Genomic DNA, 25462 nt, shown 5'->3' with positions numbered 1-25462 from the left:
ATAAATAAATATAATAATTATACCCGGGAGTTAATCCTAAGAATTACAGGCCCACAATATAAACAAAAATTTCTACGCAAAAAAAATAGGATCACTTTTTGCATCAAAAAATGACAGAATTAGAACGCTAGGGGGGTTAAAGTACATTTTCCTAATCTATATTACCTGAAGATGATGAATTGGTCAAGTAGCCGTCCAGTAATGGTAGAATATCCTTGTAAAAATGCTGCATTTTACTTGGGCAAATCCGGGAAGACCAATCTTCAAGGGCATCAAGGCCAGTGTTAGCAAGAGATGGACAGCTTAAGCCCAACTTAAATGCAGACTGGGTCAAAATAAAGGAAACCATTATACAGTTGAGCAAGTATCTTCACCCTATCATATATATAATTAGAACAAAGGCAGACAAAATGTTGCATAGGAAAAGCTGTCTGTCCTCTCACATGGAAGAATTATGAAATTAAGGACATATTTGGAAAATAAAAAAAGTGCCTAATAATAATATATAACCTTGGATAAAATAAGGTTACACATTTTAATAAATTGCACATAAAGGCTTTAAAAATAAGCAAAACATTTGAAAAGTATATTTATCAAAAGTTTTCATTTTCAATAAACACTAGAATAATTTTATTGAACTAAAATCATTTTATTGATTTTTTTTATTTGTCAATTAGCACATTTCCATGTCTGACCAGTGATTTTGCAGCAACACTTCTTTCAAAAATTTTTGTCATGTAAAATGGTAAAATTCAAATACGCCTTTTCTACATGGTATAAACTACCATAAGCGTTCAGAAAGCTAAAACAAAAGACAGCACACTTGCCAATAACAACCAGTCATACATAACCAGCATAAGTAAACCTCATCAAGGTCATGGTAAAGTTTGCTGATGACCTAAAGTGCAATGACTAGAGCACACATGGGCACTACACTCAGGTAACATCTAATTTTACAATACTCAAAATAGGGTGAAATAAGTTAAGGTTCTCAGTTTTACACAGTTGCAATTTTCCTTAATTTATTAGTAACAGGTTACTTTTAGTTTTTACATTGTTTGTGTGTGTGTGTTTGTAACCAGTCTTTAAGTCTGGCATCATTCTTAAGTGTTAGGTTTAATGAACAGTGCAATATGGTGCCTTTGAAATAGCACAACTGAAGTCGGTGCCAATGTGCCAACACTTCAGCGCACCACAATAAATTTTACGTTGAAGAAATGCTGCAAAGATGTTTAAGTCTATAGCTATACACATGCTAGCACATAGCATCAGATCACTATTGTGTAAATTAACCCTTAAAAGATTTTGATACTAAATATAAAATATTGGTTCATTGTTAGAGAGGTTCAGAAGTCAGCTTTCTTACTTGCAAAGATGGGACATAGGCTTTCATGTCCGACTCGATAATGGTATAAGGTAAAGAAAGGATAAATGTTAAACAAGATGCTAAAAGCTCATCCTTGAACTGTTTCATTTTTGAAGATACCTGGAATGAACAAACACACTAATATTATGCAGTTGAAAAAAGTGAAAAAAAGTAAAACACATTTCAAATATTCTAAATAAAATATCAATTTAAAAATTGGAAAAAACAAAAGATTGACATAATGTAATAAATTATACCTCTTTTCCAAATTTTGAAAACAGTGCAAAGCAAGAAAGCTTTTCAGGGTCGTCAGGACACTTCTTAGAACTTTTTGAACTGAAGCCCTGCAAGCGTAAGATGTAAAATATATGAATCAACATATGACAATTTGAAATTATAAATTAGAACACATTAGAAATTATATAACCCTTACAAAACATAGAATGTAAAAGGCTAGTAAAAGATTGCATCAGTATTCATTAAATGGAGATTCCACATTTACATTGGATACCAAGTTCAAAGTTACTGCCAAAATTTGGTATAACAAAAAATACACAAAAATACTCCTTTTGTTGCAACATTGCATTAACTTTACTAGCTATCCTTTTTCTAAATATACTTTTCCATTTTTTCTTTCAATGTATGTGATATGTATTCTAAAAGATATGTGTTAAAATTATTTGTTGAAACAATTCAGTACAATATCTATCCTGCTTATAAACTGTTTTTGAGATCACGTTCCATACCTCAAAGTATTTTAGTTTCTTTGCATTCTTCATTACAACAGACAACAGTTTGTAAAATCCACTTATCAGAGGCAGCCGTGTGGAGTGCAGAATAAGTTCATAGCCAAACACAAATACCCAGGGCTCAAAGAATTCCAAATGCTTGCTCGATAGTATTTCACTTACATAAAAGTAAAATAATATTACAAACAAAGCACCACAAACAAGAAAACATGACATACACATAATTGAGAACTGCTAGGCATTTAACAAAATTATACATATTTACATATTAATACATAATTAAAATTATACATATTTAACAAAAAATAAAATAAATGTTAATTTGCAAGAAATTCATTGTGCTCCCAACTTCCTGATTTACCTAACAAAACAATGCCACGGCTACACTGAAAATCCAAACAATGTTGTTCGCTCTGCCCATTTCTCTGCTGCTGGATAAGAACATCCCTCTTCTCATCTAAATAACATAGGGTGGAAGTATGACACAGCAGGGGAGAAGTTAGGATGGGTTGACATGTTTGCTGGTGGTTTCAGCGTAGCAGAAGCAGTGCTGTTCAGAAAGGGGGCCAAGAAAAAGAGGAGAAATTCATTTTTGGAGTTCATTGTTTCCATGATCCCCAAGCGTAGTCCAATTGTAAACAATGGATTTAGCTGGTCATTGCATAGAACCTGTGTTAAACCCCAAAACCTTAACATATGACAAATCTTTTTACTAGGAACAACTACATACTATTACACTCCTAGAATTGCTTAAATTCATAAGCTTGCTACCTAGTTTCCAACACATGCCAACAAACGTTATAATTACCTGCAAAATTCTACAAGATTGACAAAGGCAGTAAAGTCTTTTGGTTTGGTAGGATAAAGGTTGGCCGCTGGGTCAGAGGTTGCAATAACGAAGGAATTTTGAACTTCATCATCCTATACACACGACGAAAGAAATTAACTTCTTAATTTGTTATTGATATCATTGTTAAAATTGCATCTACCTCAAAATTTGTTTTGCCAAATACAGCCTATTCCAACTAATACATGGGATATAAAAATGTGATACATGCAAATACTGTTTCAGGGGAACACCACAACAGTATCATAGTACACTCAAAGGGGAGAATACAATATACGCTTCTTGAAATGTTTTAACATATATATTTGCCTGTATTTGTGCAACATGAATTCTCTAAATGTATTGTTGTTACAGAATTATTGGAAATTATTATTACAGGTGTAAATAATTACCTACCATTTTCTCAGGGTCATGCTTTTGAAGTGTAAGATCTAATTTCTCTATAATTTTCAGAACAGATTTTATAAGTTCATCATACAGTAATTTATTCAAGGACTGCAAAGGTGAATTTACAGTTTGGACCACTTCATCTGAGAATACAGTATCCTAAATAAAAAAAGATAGACATAAAAAAGATAGAATGCATTAATGCTATCAGTTCCGTTACAGTCCCATAAAGTAAATATAGATACAGCATAAGAAGAATGAATTTGTTTAGGTGTTTTTATACTTTGTGACTCTGACACTCACATACTTGCCTTGGAGTCCATTAATTGACAAAGGAAGCCTTTACTCTAACAATATTAAAGTTATAATAATGCCTACAGGAGGATGAACATTGGCAAACTCCGAATAGCCCATCCTACTGCGAGCATGTCTCAGTTTTGTAGTATCAAGAGCGTGAATATAGTTACAGAGAGTTGGGGCATCTGACCCTTAACTTCCAAAAAATATTTTGATGGTTTTACAAAAATCATATTTTCATTTTATGAAGAGACACAGGACGTCTTCACCTTCAGAAAATCTTAGGGTTGGGCAACAACAATGACACCAAAAGGCCCAAAACAAAAAAATAGGGTTGCCTAAAGAATCTTGCACATGAAGCTGCCATCCTAAGATGCTTCAGGGCCCGGTAGACCAGAGAACATAAAAACATAGGGGCAGAAACATTAGAAACATCAGCACGGTGACTCAGAGGTAAGTGCTCTGGCCTTTGTAGTGCTAGGTCCCAGGTTCGAATCCCAGCCAGGACACTATCTGCATGGAGTTTGCAGGTTCTCCCCATGATTGTGTGGGTTTACTCTGGACTCTACTCCCACATCCCAAAAACATGCAGTTAGGTTAATTGGCAGGAACCAATACCTTTATCTGATCACAGTTGAGTAGATTTCTGAATAATTCCAAATAATCTTTGTAGGTAGGAACTTTCCACTTTCCTGTTCGGACTCGACCAGAAGCTTCTGTTCCATCTGAGCCATCTTTTTCATCCTTTGAATGCATAGGTACAAACAGTTTGCAAGGATAAAATTAAACCACCCCATGCCTTGTTGCCCAAAGACCTTTATTGAGAACTTATAATCATAATTCAGAATCCTTTTCCTACATTCAGGGCATTTTTTCTTGTTTCTTTTGTTTTACTGGCACAAAGACAACCAAGTATCTATATGAGGACTTCAACCTACAAATAGGTTACTCATTCCCAAGATTTTACACTTATTAGTGCAAACCCTTTTTATTTTTTTAATTTGTTAAATATTTAATAAATGTTTATGGCACCATGCTGTCATTTTCTGTAATTGTGCTACTTTATTATTTGTTGTTGTTTGTAAAGAATGAAAAAAAGATAACACAAAGCAATACTTTTACATAAGAAATTGGTAGGAAAAACCAGTTGTCAAATGAAAAACCCTTTGTCAAATGAGAAGGGTTAGGATAGGGCTAGATTTAAATCAATTTACTACGGAGAGGGATAACCACTTGTTGCCCATAGGTTTACAACAGATTGATCTCGTCTTTAGAGAGGCTATAGCACTAGAGATGCCAGGTTATATTAACTAAAAAAACTCAGGGTTTATTAAAAAACACAGGGTATATTAACTAAAAAACTAAAAATTCACAGAAAAAAAAAACAATTCTAACCTGAAGGAAGAGTAGACAATTCCCAGATGTGCATATAGTTGTCAGAAGACCAATACCATGATAAAAGTTAGAAAATGCATTTGTTTGGACAGAAAAGGATTTAGTTTTTTCCAGAATTAAACCACAGTTTAATAATGTGATACATTTAATCCATGCTGTTCTAAATCAAAATACTTGACAGGTTACCTTTTCAAATATGACTGGCTTGGAACAAACTCGAATCAATCCTTGGTGTACTGAAAAATTCAATTCAGACAAAGGTGCATATCAGAAACTTAACTGTACAGAATAAAGTGAACTTTGTTTTACACTTCCTAAACCAGTCTCTCAACTTTTTTTTAACATTTAGGAGGGAACTCCCTAAAAAACCCTTGAGGTTTTCAGAAAATCCCTGCTATAATTAATATATTCACAGCTCACAGTATATTAGTTTGGAGATCATCTGGAGGGAATGCCTCTTAAATTGCTACAAAGAATATCACCCTTACAGTTACCCAAAGAGATCATTGGTGTCATTTAAACAAACTGCTCATTGCTCAAGGAATCCCTTGCAACCTCTAGAGGAATCCTATAGATCTACACAACCCTGGTTGGGAAACACTGCTCTAAATTGTACAATTTGCAGGCTAGAGGGAGGGGAGGCATGACAAAAAATACTAGAAAGGAAGATTAATATCTGAGGAGGATTTTTACAAAAATTTCAAAACTAAAAATTTTAGGATAAATTTTCATTTGGCTTGAAGACCAAACTGAAGTTTGAAAAAACAGAACTAATAATAATGTATTAAAGGGTTAGACCACTGAAAAGTGACTATTGCATTAAAGGTGGTGCCTGGTAGTTTGAGTCAGTCTCAGTGAAATATCCTTCACTTCATTGCTCTGCCGTCTACCTGGAAGTTTTGGGTGTTCCCTTTGCATGTTTTGGTTCCTCCTAATGCATTTCCCCTAATATTGTGTAAATCAATCCTGGCAGTACAGGGACAACCTTACTCAATGGACCTGATTGGTAAGTAGAACTAGTAACTCAAGCAAAAGTATTACCTGCAGTAGTACTAAATAAATCCCAGTAAGTTATAGGATGCTGGTCAGTGTTTCAACTCCCAATTTTCCCAAAAATTGAAATATCAGTTTTAGGCAAATTGACACTTTAGGGTCGCTACATCTCTGGACTCCAATAAAATTCTCAAAACACATACAATCATGGCCAAACATATTGGCACCCTTGCATTTAACACTCTTCCCAGAAAGATGTTGTAGTCACAAATGTTTTGGTATTGTCATGTTATTTATTTTGTTGGCACTAGAAATACACAAAAAGTTAAGAAAAAAAATCTCAGACATTCCACACAAAACATCAAAAATGGCCTGGATAAATGTATCGGCACCTTATCAGAATTGTACTAAATAATTGTATTTCAGGCATGTGATGCTTAATTTGTAATTCAAATCTGTAACAAATAACAGGTGCTGGCAATATGGAAATTCTTACAACCCATGGCACTGTAGATAATCTCTCTGGATATAGACGAAAGAGAAAGACTGATGATAAATTACAACAAAGAATTGTTTGAATGGTGGAAAAAGAACCTTGATCAACTTTTAAACAAATTCAAGCTAACCTGCAGGTACAGGCTACAACAGTGTCAGCTCACACTATCTGTCGCCATCTGAATGAAAAGGGACCCTATGGCAGAGACCCAGGAGGACCCCACTGCTTACACAGAAACATGAACAAGCTAGATTAGAGTTTCTTAAAAAACTCACCTGTAGAAGCTGCAATCCTTCTGGGAGCATGCCTTTTGGACAGATAATACAAAAATACAGTTTTTCGGTAACACACTTCATTTAGCTTAAAGTTTATCGAAAACAAAAGGAAGCCTGCCTTCAAAGTAAAGAACACGGTCCCTACAGTCAAACACGGAGGAAGATCACTGATGTTTTGGGGTTGCTTTGCTGCTTAAAGGCCCTGTTAGTCTTGACTGTTTGTATGGTATTAGAAAATCTAAACTACTAAAAAAAATGTAAAGCCCAGTGCCAAAAAGCTGGGTCTCAGCCAGAGGTCATGGGTCTTACATCAGGACAATAACCCAAAGCATACTTCAAAAGCACCAAGAGACAGTTTAAGACAAAGCACTGGAGAATTCTGTGTCCAGCAATGAGTCCAGATTTAAATCCCATAGAGCACCTGTGGAGATTTAAAAACAGGAATTGTGAGAAGGAACCCTTCAAATCTGAGAGACCTAGAGCAGCTGGCAAAGGAAGAGTGGTGTCCAAAAAAGATGTAACAAACTGATTGATTGATACTGAAAGTTATTAACATCAGTTATTTCTTCCAAAGGGAGTGCCCTACTAAGTATTAAGTTGAGGGTGTCAATTTTTGTTTTCTTCCATTGCCAACAAAAGAAATAAACATGACAATGGAGTGGTGCATTTTCTGACATAAATGCAAAGGTGCCATTATTTTTGGCCATGATTGTTTATCTAGTTCATAAAGTCACCAATTTTTAAATTAAAGATATAAGAAACAAGGCTTTCACTGGTCTAAAATGATGTCCAAGAAGTTCTCTAGAATACAAAAAAAGTTTAAACAACATGTACATGTATTCCTAAAGTCTTTCATACCAGAAGATACTGCAATATGCCTAAACATATCACTAGCACATACTGTTGTTATATTAGAAATGTTCCAATAATACCTGTTTGGAGAGTGTTCTAGATCTGTATATTTATTTTATTTTGTATTTGATTGCAGTTGTATTTTTAGCAGTTTTGCTGAAGTTGTATTGACAGACAGTGAGCACTAGAACATATGTGGTTCATGAACATGTTCTCCGTCTCTGCTTTTTTTAACAGAAAAGGATGTGGGATTCTAAACATCCAATTATTGTAAAGAGTAGAACAGCCCTATTCGCAGAAATTAGAGATGGTGTTTTTACTACTGTTCTTAATGTGGGAAAAGCATAACATTCAATGAGCAGTTAGTGAGCCACATTTATGGACAACAAGAAAGGGAGCAGAGATACCGCTAAAAAGATCTTTACTTGTCTGCACACCTGCTGCATTATACAAGAAGAGGCTTCTGCATACATGCTTATTGATTAGAACTAGAGGAAAAATAAAAAGATGGATCTCTTCAGGACAGCATCTAATCACAGTACTCGTTTTTTTCTGAAAACTGAAAGCATTTTTTGCCATGGACAATAATTTTCATTGTCATTTCATCTCCTCTTGTTAAAAAGTCAGGGTCATTATTCCCTGCATAATCAGGCACACTTTGCATTACATTATCATTACCAAATGCTTTCTCTGGCCCATGCTATATAAATTGAGTTCCTAACCTTCCTCAACTTCCTTGAGTTGCAACTTACCCACAGTACTGATCAGGCTCCAGAGCACTGGCCCCTTCCCTGCCAGAGATAAGAACACTTTAATAATAGCCTTCCAGCAAGAGAACTGCACTTTTGGGCTATATTGTGGAAATGTGTCGATCTGGACAACCAAGAGACGCTCAAGAACAGGTGTGTATACTTCCGGTATCTGAAAAAGAACAGCTATATTAGTACAAATGGTACATTTACACCTGAAACAACCAATTTTATGTTCCTTTGAATTGACGTCATGGTATATTACAAGACTGCTCCTTCATGACCTTCTGATATAGTTGGGCCTCCTTTTATAAATTATTCACCTGTCAGTTTGCTCTAGATTCATTCATAATGTTCACTTACACAGATAGCATATCTTATTGCGACAGCTGTGCACTTTTGAAATTGCAGCACAAGTCATTATTCCTAATAGGAACTGAAAGGATACACCTAAAGAGATACGATCATCTGTCAGTGAATTTAGGGGTAATAATTTATGAATAGAGCCCAATAACTACATCTTCCTAAACTTATTATTGGCCCAGTCCAATCCTGAACTGTGCTTCACTTTTGAACCACCTAATTGTGCTACTGTCTAGAGTGCTCAGTATTGAAACTTTACAATCTTTATTGTATCGTTCCTTGTTTCTTCATATTACATTTTACTGTCAGCAGCATCCCTAAATAAAATTATATTTTAAAAAATGGTTCATTTGCACTGCAGAAAATATACAATATGCATACAGTAGAAATCAGCTTGAACACACAAACAGAACTGCCTACTGCTGTATTTTTATACTGAAAGACCACTTTACATTTTATTCAGACACTGTAAGATACAATATGCAACCAGATTGTATACAAGAAATACTGCAGATTTCTTCTGACTCCTTCACAGGGTATACCCATGCTTATTCACAGAGAAGGGGTTTTACAAGAAAATCCTTGTTTATTGTTTTAACAAGGGACATAAGAGAACACTGCAATATAAAGATTTACCTTTGGAAGAATAAACACCAGGAAAAAGCATATTTTACCACTATAGTATATATTCCTTTCTGAGGCACCCGCTTTCTAGTGAGTAGCAAAGCAGTTAATAATGAGAAACATGGAGAAGAGCAGGTTAAAAAAAAAAAAAAGCTAGTTGGAGCTGTGTCTCTATGTGAAAATGATCTTAAAGGGACCCTGTGCCCAGACTATGAACATTAGACTAAATATAGGAAATCACAGATTACACTCCATAGGTAAATTACACTGATAGCCAAACCCCACTTTCACGTCTGTGTTTGTACTTACAAAAAGAAAAGGCAAAGGAAAGGGTTTTTTATTTTTGGCAATGTGATATGTATTGTATTCATACATATATAAGAGACAGTGCAACCATATAGAAGGTTCCACACCACAGGGGAAAAAAAAGTAAAAGGTCCACCCCATTCAAAATATCAGTTTGGTGAACACAATACTATACATATAACATATGTTCAACATATTAGAAAAGAGGGACTAAATGTCATTTCTTCACCCGACACGTTTTGCCTACTGGTTTCCTCAGGGGTACTCATAGAAAGAAAATTCAAATGATCTTGGAGATGGTAAAGTTCTCCTGGAGAATTTCAGTAAGGGGATTTCAGTTAAAATAAAACGAATTGCTAATGAAGTGACAGATAGCTGTATGGTTCATGTATGGGTTCCCAAATTAGCCGGGGTGCTTGTAAGATATTGCAGTCAGCGGCTGTCAAAAATCTTTTGTCAGGGACATCCAGTGATGCAGCTAGCAAACTATTTAATTATTCTTAACAAGTAGAAAAAACTCAGTTTTTCTCAAAGACCTTTTTAGGCCAAGAATCCACACAACAAAAGTGTAACAGTACTAAGAGCAAAGAAGAGAAATAATACCAACATATCAGCAAACTCACACAAAGATACCTAATCACAGCCTAAAAAAAATGTTTTAAAAAAGCTAACATATCAGTAATAAAACAATATTTATACCTGAAAACATAATATAGTCCACAGTGTCATTTTAATAGGATTGTAAAACACCTGGAGCTCCTGAGGATGACAATAATGTGGCGACAAGCAGTCTAACCAAACAAACAAGTAATTCAAAGTTTAAATATTTAAAATGTAATGTTGCAGAAGTAAGACCCAGAGTAATGATGCTTGTCATTAGAAAAGATCTTTCATGTTCATTTCCAAAGACATAGAATAAATGAGTGCTGTGCACATAGCGCTATTCTGTTCATTGAAAAAGGGACAAGCAAGAGGTGCCCCGCTGTGCTCTGGTCTATAAAACTGCACAGCAGTTGTTCCTGATCAGTTGTGGCAGAAAAAAAAATCCTGGTATTGATTATACAGGGGCAGAGAAATATCTGGGACAGGAAAGAAACATGACAAATCCTCAACATGGTCAAATTCTTAACTGCTCAAATCAAAAGTGCATCAGATGAAAACAACCATAAGATAATTGTGCACAGAAATATGCTAAACCTAAATGGAGAAAGCAGGAAAGTATTGCTAACAAACAGTATGTCAGAATCTAGTTATAAATAAAGGCACCCCATGCAGACAAAAGTTTGGAGCAGCCAAAGATGTAACAAGCACTGCAAAAAACCTGAAATAGGAGGATTTCAACAAGGTAAAATACCTGTAAAATTGACGTTCTACAAATAGTTTAAGCCAACAGAAAGCAACAGGTGGGTTCTAATGGTTCCCAGCTGCTTTCTATTTATTTTCTTTGCAAAAAACAGAAGATACCCATGTAACCTTGAAATCATAACCACGTAAAATTGCTTGGCAATAGCGCCATAAGGTGTGGTCTTTTCAAATGCTACTGGTACCGATGCAGTAGGATGAATCTTTTACACATCACACAGAAAGCAAAAGACTTGAAAGTGGTCTTAGATTTCAAGAATAAATTAAACTGCAAGCTTGTAATCGAAAACATTGCTCCCCATCGTTGCTTGTAAATGCTGTACATCATTGTATTACAGGTTGACAATCAAAAATCCGGGAACCTCCACACCTGAAGAGTGCCGGATTTTCGAAAATTCCGGATTTTTTTTTATACTTACCTTCACACACAGACCAGCATTCCTCTCACAGCACTGTGGACATCTGGCACAGTTGCAGGGAGCAGGCAGCATGGACGTCTCAACGTGTATTTAGTTTAGCAAGAAGGACCAAACAGCTGTTTCTGCAAAATAGCGCCATCAAAACATTAGTGGCCAGTGTACTACAGTCCCTGTATTTAAAATTCGATCCGGAAAAGTGAATGAACTGGATTATCGATAGCCGGATTTTTGATTGTCAATCTGTACTAGCGATACTGTTTATGTTGTTAACTATCCCTGTAATACACATCTATGTTTGTTTCTTCCTTTGTACAGCACCATGGAGGATGATCAATCGTACTAGCAGTATTACAAAAAAAAAAAAAAAAAAATAATATTCATAATAATGCAGGAGCAGAACAAAAATTACTTAATGGTTAAATATGTAAAAAGGGGAGAAGGATGAGCAGAGTCAGAAGAAAGGGTTAAAAAGGAAAGAAAACCCAAAAGGGCAGCCCTAATATTATTATTATTATTATTTAAATAAACAGGATTTATATAGCGCCAACATTTTACGCAGCGCTGTACATTAAATAGGGGTTGCAAATGAAAGACAGTGACACAGGAGGAGAAGCCCCGCCCAGAAGAGGTTACAATCTAGGAGGTGGGGGCCCTAGAGTCTTTCAGTATCATCACCTCCTACAGCAACATTTATATAGATATGTTAGGTAACACACCACTTTTGTCCAGTTGAGTTACTGTGTGATAAGTGGTTATGTTTGGAACAAGCTATAAATGTTGTTATTATTAGCCAACATATTACTCAGCGCTTTACAAAGTCCATAATCATGTCACTAACTGTCCCTTAAAGGGGCTCACAATCTAATGTCATAGGCATATGCTTTTACTGTAGTCTAAGGACAATTTTTGAGAGAAAGCAGATTAACCTAACCGCATGGTTTGTTTTGGGGATGTGGGAGGAAACCCACTTAGACACAGGGGGAACATACAGACTCCTAGAGTGAGAATATAACATTTTCGGAACAGTATGGGAGTAGTTGTGACACCTCTTTTCTCTGTCACCATAACTAAGAACTAGTACTGAGGAAAAATCATCAGTGATCTGGTTTGCCATTTGTTTACTAAAGTTTTCAGAAGTAGATTGCAGGTTTATACATGACTTTGGCCTTAGAGTCATATCAAAGGAGAATCCTACAACTAACATCAACCTGGAAATTACAGAAATAGTAACAGACCCCTTAGTTTTTTTTCTAATAGTTCCCTCCCATACTAGCTAGTATAGAAATAATGACAGTGACAGTGTTTGCCAGTGACTGAAATTCATTATCATTCAGTTTTTTTTCAAATCCAACACCCCTTTTTTTTTTTTTTTAAATTCTCGCCTAGGCGATCGAGAATGAATGGGAGAGCAAAGCTTTCAGGGATACCAAAGTCACACATCCCGGGAGGTCCTTGGGTGCTCCTTCTGCGCATGTCCGAGCATCTCCGGGTTGCTCAGAAGGAGCCTTTTGGTGAAAAGAGAAAAATTTGCAGATATCATGCGTGTGCAGTCAGATCTGCAAGTTTTTTTCCCAACCCAGGTGCGAGATCAGGTGACGTAGGAAGAAGAGGCGAAGATGTAGCCCAGGCCTCGGCTCGGAGGCGGATGCCAGGACGATGCGGCACCCGATGGAAGACACCTCCAGACCGATGGTGTCACGGATAATGGGGAGGGGAGGAAAACAGAAAGATAAATACAAGGGACTAGGTCTTCAATGGCTAGGGAAAAGGAAACGGTCACCCCCTACGGACACCCTAACCTAGCCCTGACTCCTGACAAAATGTGGGAATACTCATACATGGGAACCTAGACCCTGAATAGCCATGGGAGTAGTGACTGGGCTTGAGACTATTGGTTCCTTCCCTGATGAAAGAACCAGTGTCTCCCTGAGGCCTAGTAACAACAAAAGAACAACAAAACACCAAAAGAAGTTCAACTTATCTTAATTAGCAGAGGAGCAGGGACCCCGAAGAGGACAACACACCAGCTCTTCACATCCCTGAAGTGAATATCAACCACATAGCATGAAATGTGAGGCTAGACTAAATGGAGGAGCAGTAGCAGTAAGGACCACCAGCTGCAGCTGATACAGGGGTTGTGATCAATTCAAACATCAACACCGAAACAAGTAAAAACAAAGAAACTGTCAGATAACCTCACGTGCAGCTTGTCCCACAGTTCTTCTAACCTTAGTCACGGAACGGACCTTGACAGATGGACTTCGCTTGAAAGTAAGTGAACTTTTTTTTTTTGTTTGTTTTAGGCATTTTTCAGTTTAGTTCCTCTTTAAAGTCATATGAAAAGCTTGTTTTTACCTTTCTAAAAGGCAGATCTAGATTTTGCTCCAGCTGGAGACCAGGAGAGAATCTTCAATATTCATAGTGAGTAAAGAATTCTTGTATTTTTAACAGCTGTCCCAAAATGCATCCATATTGCAATAATATGTTTATGTGAAGGTGCTTGGAATGGTATTTGTGAACAATGAATATGACTAACAGATAAGGCTGTTTAACTTACAGTATCCATGTAAAGTATGACACTTGCAATTGATTGAAGAAAGTTTGGTAGTTGGTACACATTGTCCTCTTCTGTGTCAGCCTCTGTGAGATACATTTGCTTGCAACGCTGAATAAGTTCAATATACATAAAATCCACATCCTTTGAATTCACTGCTTTACATGGCTTGAAACAAAAATAAATAAAAAGTTCATGATACTCTTGAAATTGTAAACTACACAACCCAGAGCACTAAAATATTGTCACCAAAGTATAACAAACCACCTAAAAAGAATACTCGCTACCAACGTATCTATACTATACCACAAATTTATATTATAAACATACTCCAGATTTCAATTTTAGCACATTAGCTGTTGTTTAAAATTAAACAGAAATCATACCGCTGCAAATAGACCATAGCCCCGAATGGCAATGGAAAGTTCCTTGTTGGAGGACTCCATTTTTCTGATGATTTTATAAAACTGCTCCATGAAGAACAGCAGCTTGCTCTTATGAGCTTCAGCATCATTTGTAACCATCAATGCTACCTAGAAGAGAAAATATGTATTTTTATTGTCCCACAAAATGCCCAGAAAACAAGTATTGTAGGCTCAAAGGGTAATTAACAACTTAGACTACGTACACACGTGCAGTAATTGTCGTTGGAAAAGAACGATAAACGACTGATCGTTTGATACACAGGTCAACATGTAATTTTCCTCAGAAATATTTGTATGTGGGCTTTGTAGTATTTTTGATACAGATTTCAAATCTGTGTTCAGTTTTTCTCTAGCACATCTAGTTTTTGTGATGCAGCTAATTATATATTGTGTGAAATTTGTTAAAATATAGCCTTTATATATTAAAACATTTAACAACAGTTTTCTTTTTTTAAGGTTAGAGACCGTAATACCTGCGATTGATTTTATTTGTCATCATGCCCAGAAATTGTCTTAATGATCCAGACAGTTTCTGTTACGTGTGTGGTTCATTCACAACATCCCCAAATACCACAGAACTTAAAAAGATATACAAGTTATATTTCAGCTGTCCACTTGGGCTCCACATGTCATCTGTACCAGTTGTTTCAACGGACTGCATGACTGGCTAAATTGGCGTTAAGCAGCAATACCATTTAGAATCCTGATGGTGTGGAGAGAACCGCAAGACCATCTAATCGACTGCTATTTTTGCCACGTCAACAAAAGTGAATTCTCAGGTAAAACTAAGCACAAAATTGTATATTGCAGCCTCGTTTCTGCACATAGGCATGTTCCCTATGATGATTCATTGCCAGTTCCGGTACAGCCACATGATGTACTTCCTTCTGTAGAAGGTAATGAGGAATGCGCTGGAGTTGCAGCAGAGTTACAACCCCAAATCATCTGATCCTGACTACTTGGCCGGTGAAGATTCAGAACCAGAGACCTTTACACAAGCAGAGCTGAATGATCTCTCCAAAGACAAAGCAGACAAAGCAGAACTTATTGTTTCAAGGCTTAAACAGAAGCACTTGCTTGTAAAGGATGTAACTGTAACTCACTACAGAAAACGAAATCATAACTTAACAAAGTTCTTCACTTGTGATTGCTCACTGTGCTACTGTCATGATATAAATGGACTCTTTAAAAGTTTGTCACAAGAGCATGTTCCATCTGAATGGTGTATCTTCAAAGATTCATCTAAAAAAGCTTAAAAGCAGTCTTACTGCAAACTGATCATTTCAAACCAAGTTTACTGATTGTCCATTCTGTTACCCTAAAGGAGTCCTATAACAACATGAAGGTACTACTTGAAGCAATCCAGTATAAAACACACCAGTGGAACATCTGTGGGGATCTAAAGGTCAATGGCCTGCTGATGGGAATGCAAGGAGGATTTAAAAAATATTGCTGTTTCCTATACCTGTGGGACAGCCAATCTACGGGAGACCATAATGTCAAGCGTGATTGGCTACCAAGAGATACCTATAAGCCCGCAACAAGCAGTGTCAAGTTTCTGCCTCTGGTTGATCCGCATAAAATATTTCTGCCACCTCTCCATATCAAGTTAGGCTTGATGAAGAACTTTGTGAAGAACTTTGTAAAGGCCATGGGTAAATCAAACTTTTGCAGGATGATTTTTTCAAACAATCTCAGAAGCAGAGCTAGAAGCTAAAGCCGCATACACACGTGCAATTCTTGTCGTTGGAAAGGATCTTTCACGATCCTTTCCAACGATAAGAACCGCAAGATGCATGAACGAGTGCTGTACATACAGCACCGTTCTGCTCTATGGAGAGGGGAGGGGGGGAAGTGACGAAGCTGCACCCTGCTGTGCGCTCTCCCCCTTCCCTTGCATTAGGATCGCTCGTCGTTCATCATTCGTGGATCCGCCAGGACGGATCCACGGACGATGAATGACGTGGGCTGTACACACGCCAGATTCTTGCCCGATATCCAGCCGATGCCGATTATTGGGCAAGCAAAAGTTGACGTGTGTACGTAGCTTTAGGATGCATTCAAGTGGCTGTGTGAAAATTTCCTGGGCAATACAGACTTCAAAATAAGCAAATCAAAATATCAAAATCATACAATCTCTAAGGCTAGGTTCCCAATGAGGCTGCAGTACATTTATTGCTTCCTCACACCATGAACCGCTGCCTCTCAAGAGACACCACATAGAAGGTACCAGTATGGCTCATTGCCACTAGCTGTCAGATCTGCAGACACTGGTTTGTTAAGAATCAGAGCTGCAGTGCAAGTGTTGATGCTGCTGGCAAGGTGCCAGCCACAAGGTGTTGCAAGGGACCACACAACTCAAAGGCAGGTCTGAACTAAACGGAAATGGAAAATATAAGAAAACAGTGGGGCTAAAGGAAATCCGGCAAGGGGGTAACAACATGGCTACCCCCATTGCTGAAGCCCTGTATCCATGAATATAACAGTTGTCCCACCTCAGCAAACTAGATAATAATCATCAAAAAGTCTATAACAGTTAATAACAACCAGTCAAAATCCAGGGGTAGATGATAGTTTCTCCACTGTCTATTTTGTAGGGTTTTCATTGACAGTATATTTCAAATGTATTAAAAAGGTAAGTGCATAGGGATGATATATTGGCCTACAGACAACCCTTTTATTTTTTTAAATCTATATAGGTCTGAAATATAACGTTATACAATCTAACCTGAGCGGGAGTAATTGATATAAATTCCACACATATGATACAAAGAGCCGTGTAAATATTGTGGAGGGCTATTAGGCTATGTACACATGTTGGATTTATGTTCCTCAAAATTATCTTTCCTGATTGTTTCCAACAGCAATAGGATGAACAATTGTTGTACACACACCTTTATTCTGTTCTATGAGGGGGGGGGAGAAAAAGTGAGGGGCACTTCTGTGTCCTCATCCATAGAAAATGACAGCGATCATCCCCAATTGGGCATTTATTGATTCACTGTGGGCCACTGTGCACACACTAGATTTTCTAGTGGCAATTATCTAGTGTATGTAGGTAGCTTTAGAAGGTTTTATTTTTATTAAAGTACTATCTATGTTTGCGGGGAGGGGAATAATACTAAACAAATAAAATAAAGATATTTGTGATAATAAAAGGTAGAGATTGTTTGTAGGCCAGCAAATCTCCTTTTTATTTTAATATTTTTGATATTAAAATTGTGGATTGGACATTCTTCTTTTCCTTAATTTGCAAACCAACATTGTACACACAAACATGTGATTCATGTATGTATTTTGTGGTTGACATTCAATTTTAAACAAGCAAAAGGGATAGCCTAGAATATACAGCAACCACAAATGCAGTTTATAAAGATGGTCCTTGTCATTACAATCGGCAAGAAGTGTAAGTATCATCTTACTTCTTTGCTTCAAATGTAAACTAAAATTTGTCATTAGGTGAACAGTACTTACTTGTTTTAAAAATGACTCCAAAGCTACTAATCCAAGTTTTTTCATTTCATGATTGGAGTGGCCACACCACTTAGACATTACTTCGAAGAGGGACCTATAATTGTCTATGAGGTAATTACTGAACTGGGAAGCATGTAAGGCCATAATATTTAATCCAGCTATAAAAAAGGAAAGTACATCAACTGCAAAATACAGCAATAATTTGTAAAAAACAACTAATAAATGTTCTCACAGGCTGGTGTGTATCTAAGTCTACAGCACTACATGAAGGGTGTCAGACTGCCACTGTGAACTATGCACCAAGGTTGTCGCCTCCTTCACCTTTGCCTGGGCCCTACAAATGCTGAAACTTTTATTTCTATATGTGACCATTCCACTGTTGGCATACTAAAAAAATAACTTAGATGAAAAGCTGGAAATGATGCAATGGATATCATACTATAGATAAACTTGAGTGTAATGCACTACATCTACTGATTAACCTCCCTAGCGGTTCATTTCTTTCCGGTTTTATATGTCTAAAAGCGGTACATTGTTTTTCATGAAAATTTATTTTACAGTATAATATAATAGTATGAGTATAATAAAGTTGGAAACACAAAATCATTTGAATTTGAAAAAAAATAAATTGAATGAATTAAAAAAATCTATATATTTGAAAAAAAAAAAAAAAAAAAAAAAACATATTATACTTATAGTATTATACATACTGTAAAATAAATGCTCTTGAAAACAATGTACTGCTTTTACACATAAAAATCCATTGTATTGCATTCAATACAGTTATTTTGTATTGAATGCAATACAAATGGATTTTGAATTTCCCGCCCCGCCCAGATAGGATGTAGACACGCACCGACGTCACCGGGAACTCCCCCGGTGATTCATCGGATGCAGAAGCAGGAAGAAGAAAGAAGACAGAGATCGCGGCGCTGGACGGCGTGGGACCCCGGTGGATCAGGTAAGCGCTCTATTTACTAACCTTCCCTAGGTGTTCCAACCCCGAGAGAGACTCGGGGTTACCACTTGTAGCAACTTTTTTCTACCCCGAGTCTCTGTCGGGGTTACCGCTAGGGAGGTTAATGTGGGTTAGGCTGCACAATAATATGCATTGTATTAGGACAGCTCATTCATTGTGAAAAACTTCTGGGGTTATCAGGAACCCAAATTCATATCAGCTTTTTGTCATTAAACAAGAGTAATCTTTAATGGCTGACTGCAACCTTTAATAAACCAATCTTAAGTGCCAAAATTATAAGTGCAATAGGAATTAATGCAGATAATTGAAACCGTAATTGGAACACAATTACAATCTGCAACTTCCATCTCCTGCCTTTGGACTGATTCATCTACCTTGAGTCAAACACAACCTCTACTGCTGCCATTCTGAACTGCTATTTCACCAAACCGTCTCTGTGCCTGACTCATCATATTCCACTCATGGAAATCAACAAGTTTATAAGCCTCACTACAACCCACATTACAGGACCGGCTCTCATGGACTGTTTGCCACATTGTTTATTGTATTCATATGGTTCTCAATTATCTGTTAAAATGTATTATTCACCCTGCTCTCTCTTTGCTGGCTCTACTCCCTGTCCTCCCCAGTCTGATAAAGCTTTTTTTCACTACTGATACTTTCTGGTGACATCTCACCCAACCTTGGTCCCCCACACAGCCTCCCTCTTCCATATACTCTCAGCAAGACACTCTCTTTTCCTAACCTCATCCCCATTCACCCTTTCACCCATATGTTCTTACCCCCTTTCTCTGGCAGTCTACCAGATCTGTCTACCAGCCCCCCGGCCTAGTAGCACAATTTTTGGATAACTTTGCTTCTTGGCTCCAACACATTCTTTGCCTTGACCTGCCACCCTCATCCTCAGTTACTTTATTGTTGCAGCGGATAAGCCCAACCATTCTTCCCCAGCCAAACTGCTCTTTTTACCTCTTCAATTGGACTCAAATTTCCCCTTTCATCATTTCCCCTTTCTAATCACAACCTTATCACCTTCAACCTATCAACTCTTGCCCCCCTTTGCCACATCCCAGACCTAGTCAATGGCAGAGCGATATCTGTAACCTTGACCACAACCTATACTCAAACTGCCTTAATTCCATAACCCCCACCCTCTCTAAAATCACATCTCTGGATAAAGCTGACACTCGGTTCAACTATACTCTTTCTCCGGCTAAAGTTGCCCCTGTCACTTTCCGCTACCCCCTGTACCTGGCACAACAATCACAGCAAACAGCTACGAAAAACTGTTTGTGCAGCTGAGCGCACGTGGAGAAAATCTGGCCTCAGCGTTGACTTCATGGACTATAAAGCCAAGCTACAAAATTTTACCACGGAGCTCACTGTCACCAAGTAAAAATTATTTCTCAGCTGTCATCACTGGCCTCCCTCAGCACTGTTACTGTGGATGAAGTCTCCTCTCTTCTTTCATCATCCCCATCTACTACCTTTCCGCTTGACCCAATTCCCGCTGATCTACTCCGTGCCCATTCCTTCACCCTGGCTCCCCCCAACCGAACTATTCAACCTATCCCTTTCTACTGATATCTACCCCTCCGCTTTCAGACATGTCATATTTCCCCCTATTCTGAAGAAACCCTCAATAGACCTCTCCCTACCTTCCAGCTACGGTCCTATCTCCCTTCCCCATTACGCTTACAAAATTCTTGAGGGCCTGTATATAAATGACTCACCGATTACCGACTCTCTCCTTGACCCTACCCATTCCACTGAAACAGCACTTACTAAAGTGGCCAATGAACTCATCAGAGCTAAGTCTCAAGACAACTTTCTCTTCCTCCTTTTCCATGATCTTTCTTTTGCTTTTGACACTGTCGATCACCCCCTTCTAATACAAATCATGTGCTCCATTGGTATCAGTGACACTGCTCTCTCTTGGTTTGCTTCCTATCTTTCTGACTGCTCCTTTCAATGGTAATTCCTCCTCTCCCACTCTCCTCCCTGTTGGTGTTCCCCAAGGGTCAGTCCTTGGGCCGGTTACCTTTTCTCTGTACACCTCCTCTCTTGGTAGTCACATATCCTCCTTTGGCTTACAGTACCATCTGTATGCTGTATGCTGATGACACTCAAATCTATCTGTCAACCCCTGACCTATCTCCTTCAGTCCTCAATAAGGTCTCATGCTGCCTGTCAGCTATCTTATCATGGATGTCTGACCGATTCCTGAAACTCAACCTGGATAAAACAGAACTCATCATCCCCCCCCCCCCCTCAAATTCCCCCCTGACATATTCCTGTTAAAAACACTGTTATTTGTCCCTACCCTCAGGCACGTTGTCTTGGCGTCACCTTTGATTCTCCCCCCTTATTCACCCCCCATATTCAGAACATTTCCAGGTCCTGTCGCTTTCACCTACGCAACATCTCCAAAATCCGCCCCTACCTGTCCCCAGAGACCATCAAACTCCTTGTACACCCTCTTATCATCTCTAGTCTGGACTACTGTAACCTCCTCCTCTCTGGTATTCCACCAACCCATTTCTCTCCTCTACAATCTATCATGAACGCTGCAGCCAGACTGATCCATCCATCCCACCGCTCCTCTTCTGCTGCATCTCTTTGCAGTTCTCTTCACTGGCTTCCATTTCACTTAGGATGCAAATTCAAAGCTGTGCTTTGCCTTCAAATCCCTCCACAGTTCTTGTACGACTTACCTTTCTGACCTGGTAAAAAAAATACTCCCCCAGCCGCTCTCTCCGCTCCTCTAAAGACCTACAGCTGACCTCCTCACTCATAACCTCAACACACGCACGGCTCCAAGACTTTTCTAGAGCTGCCCTGACTCTCTGGAATGGTCTTCCTCGTCCTATTCGGCTTGCTCCTACTTCCTGCTCATAAAAGAGCACATAAAACACATTTTTTCAAACTTGCCTACCTATCTTCTTCTGGCTTTTGAAACCGTCACTACTTCCCACCACTACATATCTCACCTCCTATTGTGTGTTAATTCCCCCATCTCCTAGATTTGAAGCTCTTTGGGGCAGGGTCCTCTCCTCCTGTATCACTGTCTGTATTAGTCTGTCATTTGCAATCCCTATTTAATGTACAGCACTGCGTAATATGTTGGCGCTATATAAATCCTCTTTATTAATAATATTAAAACGTAAACTGATGTTTCTAGGACCACAGATCTCCCACAAAAAAAAAAAAACATCCCACCTGCAGGGACTGCATATCTCTTCAAATCAACCTGTGAGGGAAGCACACATAAATAAAGTGATGAAAAAAATCTATGCATAAATAAAAATTCCATTGATTCAGATGCAAGCAATATTTATTGTATGTATACCTGTGGACTTATTGCCTTCACTGTGTATTCAAAAATCTCTTTTGAGACTTTTGCATCTGTGGAAAAAAAGTAATATGTTTATAATCCATACTAGCAAATACTTAATATACAGCTCTGTTTCTGTCTGCCATCTTTATTCTGTGCTCTATTTGCTATCATTGGGTATCTGTTACATCAGATATGGGAATCAAAAGTCAGGTTCCCTCTACTTCCGTCACCTAAAGAAACAGGGGCCTTTGTCACACAGGAAGAAGACAGCTTTGATCTGACTGTATAATTGCAAGTGGCAGTGACAGCAAAGTTAGCCCCAATCTTACCTTTAGGGTAAGCTCTGAGTTGCAGACATGTGCTATGATTAAGTACTGAAAGTACAAATAAAGCTGATCATACATAATAAATTGCTGTTTTGTTTTTTAATTACTTGCAGCAGCCTCACATACTTTTCAAATATGTACAATGTGCTTCCTGTTCAGGACTACAGCACACACCATAAAAGGGATATGTCTTTTTTAATTGTACAAAGAACTCAATCATTCAAAGAGACATGCGTGTTCACTAACCCTATATTTGAAAGTGTCTAGCATAGCCAATTTTTTTTACTGCTAGAGAAAGCTGTATTGGTGTTTCCAAAAACCCATATACCATATGCTATACACCCATACGCTGTAATTTGTTGCATGATTTCAGACTAGACATGTCAGAAACGTGGGACTCTTGGGTCTTTGGATTAGAAGACTGTGGCACTCACAATTTATTGCAGAATATGGTAATAAATATTTGAGTAAGGCATTTCCTATTTATTTTTTTAGCTCTTTCTATGTTCCTGTCGGTAATTGTCACAAACAAAAACAGTAATTTACCTTCTTCAACTGATTTTGTAAAGTTGATCAGGAGTGCACATAGTCCTCTAAGACATCCAGCTACTACTGCCAGCTTTGGCTCTCTAGTAGATGAAGTCATCTATAAACAAAACAGAGAACATGTTATCGTAAGTCAAAAGTTGATGAATAATGTTAAAACAACAATCAAACATATTTGGTGCAAAATAAGCAAAAAGGCTTATTTCACAAAACTTTAAGGATTGGGATTAGCCAGTCTTTTGTTTGCTTGTATTTATATAGTGCCAACATATTGCACAGCGCTTTAAAAAGTCCAAAGTTCTTTTACTAACTGTCCTTCAGAGGGGATCGTAATCTAATGTGCCTATGATAGTCATATGTCACAGTCTAAAGCCAATTTTAAGGGGTAATCCAATTAACCTAACTGCATGTTTTTGAAACCTGTGGGAGGAAAATCAAAGTATCTGGAGGAAACCAACCCCAACACAGGGAGAACATACAAACTCCATGCAGATGGTGTCCTGGCCAAAATTCAAAACTCGGACCCAGCGCTGCAAAAGGCCAGAGTGCTAACCTCTGAGCCACAATGCCAACTTTGTTTCACTAATAACAGCCAGTAAGAGCTGATAACATGTCCAATATTAAAAATAGTTATGTCAAAAATGCATTTATATAGGATAGTAAATTGAGCTTTAATCTTTAATTCCACACAATATATAGAATGATAAATGAGCTATTGTGTATTTAGAAAACATTTCAACTGCACTAAATTGGAAAATCTGCTTATTCTGGTACTGTGCAATCTTAAACTGCAATCAAAATCCACAGAAAAGCTCACATGGTCACCTAATGCTAAATGTAAACCAGGTCCAGCTTTCTTATATGGCCTTAGATTAAAAAAAGTAAAAAGAAAATGTATTTTAATTGCAATAGTATCATTCGAATGAGTGAACTAAAAACAATTGTCAAGTAAGCATGAAATAATGAAACATTTACTGGTAATAGTTAGAATGGTACCTGAGTTTTTAATTCACCCAAATAAGCTCTGAACAGCTTCTCAGAATTATCCACCATCTCACTAGGCTGAACTTCTCCCAAAACTCCTAGCAGCTCATAGACTTTCTCTAGAACTGATAAAAAAGCAACAAAATATCTTATTTAGTAGTTTCAATTAACATCTACGATTCAGACATATCTATACTTGACAAGACAACATATAAAAATGACAAAGGGAGTTTCAGCAGTCATGTTCATGGTCTAAGCAGTTGAAATATAGCCATGGATCTATGCCGACATCTCCTGCTTTCCCATTGCTGGGCGCTCAGAGCTGTCAAACTGAAAGCCTAGTCCTATGGATTACACAGGCAGTATGATGCTCTCCAGGAGCAATCAGTGGATCTTCTGTGTATTAGAAGCTCTTGAGAAGCAGAATACAGAGAGCGGCTGTCAAAGTGACAGCTCTCTTGATTAAAAATAGACTGTAATGCAGGCTCGTGTGTCCTGTACATATACATTATTAAATGAAAGCTTCTGTTGTGGGGTTTTCAGAAATTATTGGTAAATACAATGATTTGTGGGTTCACAATACGAAGCGAATGAGAAAATGCAATACACAAATACAATTTTTTTCCCTCAACACACTGTAAAGTGTATTACTTTTGCTATATGATGCCTTTTAATGCAATCTGTGTGTTTCAAAACAGACCAGAATAAATGCATAATAATGCTTTGGCATTTATGCTTTCACTCTTATGTGTGCTTATGTGATTGTGTTTACAAAATGCACCACATCACATTGGTGGGAATGTTACACTGATTTTACTGTTCACATTTGACTGTCCTTGTGGAGTTAAATTATACATTTGCCTAGAAATCTGCATCAAATAGCATAACTGGAATAATCAGCCAAGATCTGCTGTTAGTTTGATAGTGAAAGTCCTGCTCTGTGTGTTATACCTTCTATCTGTGGATCGAACAGCAAAAACAGCTGTAGTTTCAAAAACTAAAACTTTCAAATTCAATCTAAAGCCCCCTCACACACAAAACATATACGAGTTTCTGAAGAAACCCAGACAACAGATATCTTATTTTAAAACAGACGCCTATGCCTATTTTTTTTTTTATCTGCTAAAGATTTTTTTGTGTTTTCTGGTTTTCATGTCAGGTTTTTATTTTTTGTATTCTAAACGTTTTGAAATAGGATAAGTAAAATCTAAAAAAAGACTTTATTTCACCGGAAAATATATGTTTGCAATGCTTTGTACTAAAACATTATTTTGGTGTCAAAATAAACAGGAAAGCTGCATTAAAATTTACATTACAAATATATAACAAACTGACCAATGATATGTAAATAAGATGG

At 37.6% G+C, this 25462-nt stretch overlaps 1 protein-coding gene across 2 annotated transcripts in view; it reads right to left on the bottom strand.

Moving 5' to 3' along the window:
• PRKDC (protein kinase, DNA-activated, catalytic subunit) overlaps positions 1-25462 on the bottom strand; it is an 87292-nt gene that overhangs the window by 57131 nt on the left and 4699 nt on the right. For both annotated transcript variants that reach the window (XM_072411236.1, XM_072411235.1), the window contains exons 6-21: positions 24118-24230; positions 23122-23221; positions 22262-22317; positions 22132-22162; positions 17934-18091; positions 14421-14567; positions 14038-14202; positions 8410-8578; positions 5228-5277; positions 4265-4390; positions 3359-3508; positions 2924-3036; positions 2113-2272; positions 1624-1710; positions 1367-1486; positions 166-325 (exon numbers count right to left, since the gene is read on the bottom strand). In XM_072411236.1, coding sequence (XP_072267337.1) covers positions 166-325; positions 1367-1486; positions 1624-1710; positions 2113-2272; positions 2924-3036; positions 3359-3508; positions 4265-4390; positions 5228-5277; positions 8410-8578; positions 14038-14202; positions 14421-14567; positions 17934-18091; positions 22132-22162; positions 22262-22317; positions 23122-23221; positions 24118-24230 — 1905 coding nt within the window. The remainder of the gene's footprint in view (positions 1-165; positions 326-1366; positions 1487-1623; positions 1711-2112; positions 2273-2923; positions 3037-3358; positions 3509-4264; positions 4391-5227; positions 5278-8409; positions 8579-14037; positions 14203-14420; positions 14568-17933; positions 18092-22131; positions 22163-22261; positions 22318-23121; positions 23222-24117; positions 24231-25462) is intronic.

The sequence above is a fragment of the Pyxicephalus adspersus genome, chromosome 5, assembly GCF_032062135.1.
Source record: "Pyxicephalus adspersus chromosome 5, UCB_Pads_2.0, whole genome shotgun sequence".
NCBI lineage: Eukaryota > Metazoa > Chordata > Amphibia > Anura > Pyxicephalidae > Pyxicephalus > Pyxicephalus adspersus.
The sequence above is the reverse complement of the archived record's forward strand: the minus strand, read 5'-3'. Positions and strand labels throughout refer to the sequence as shown.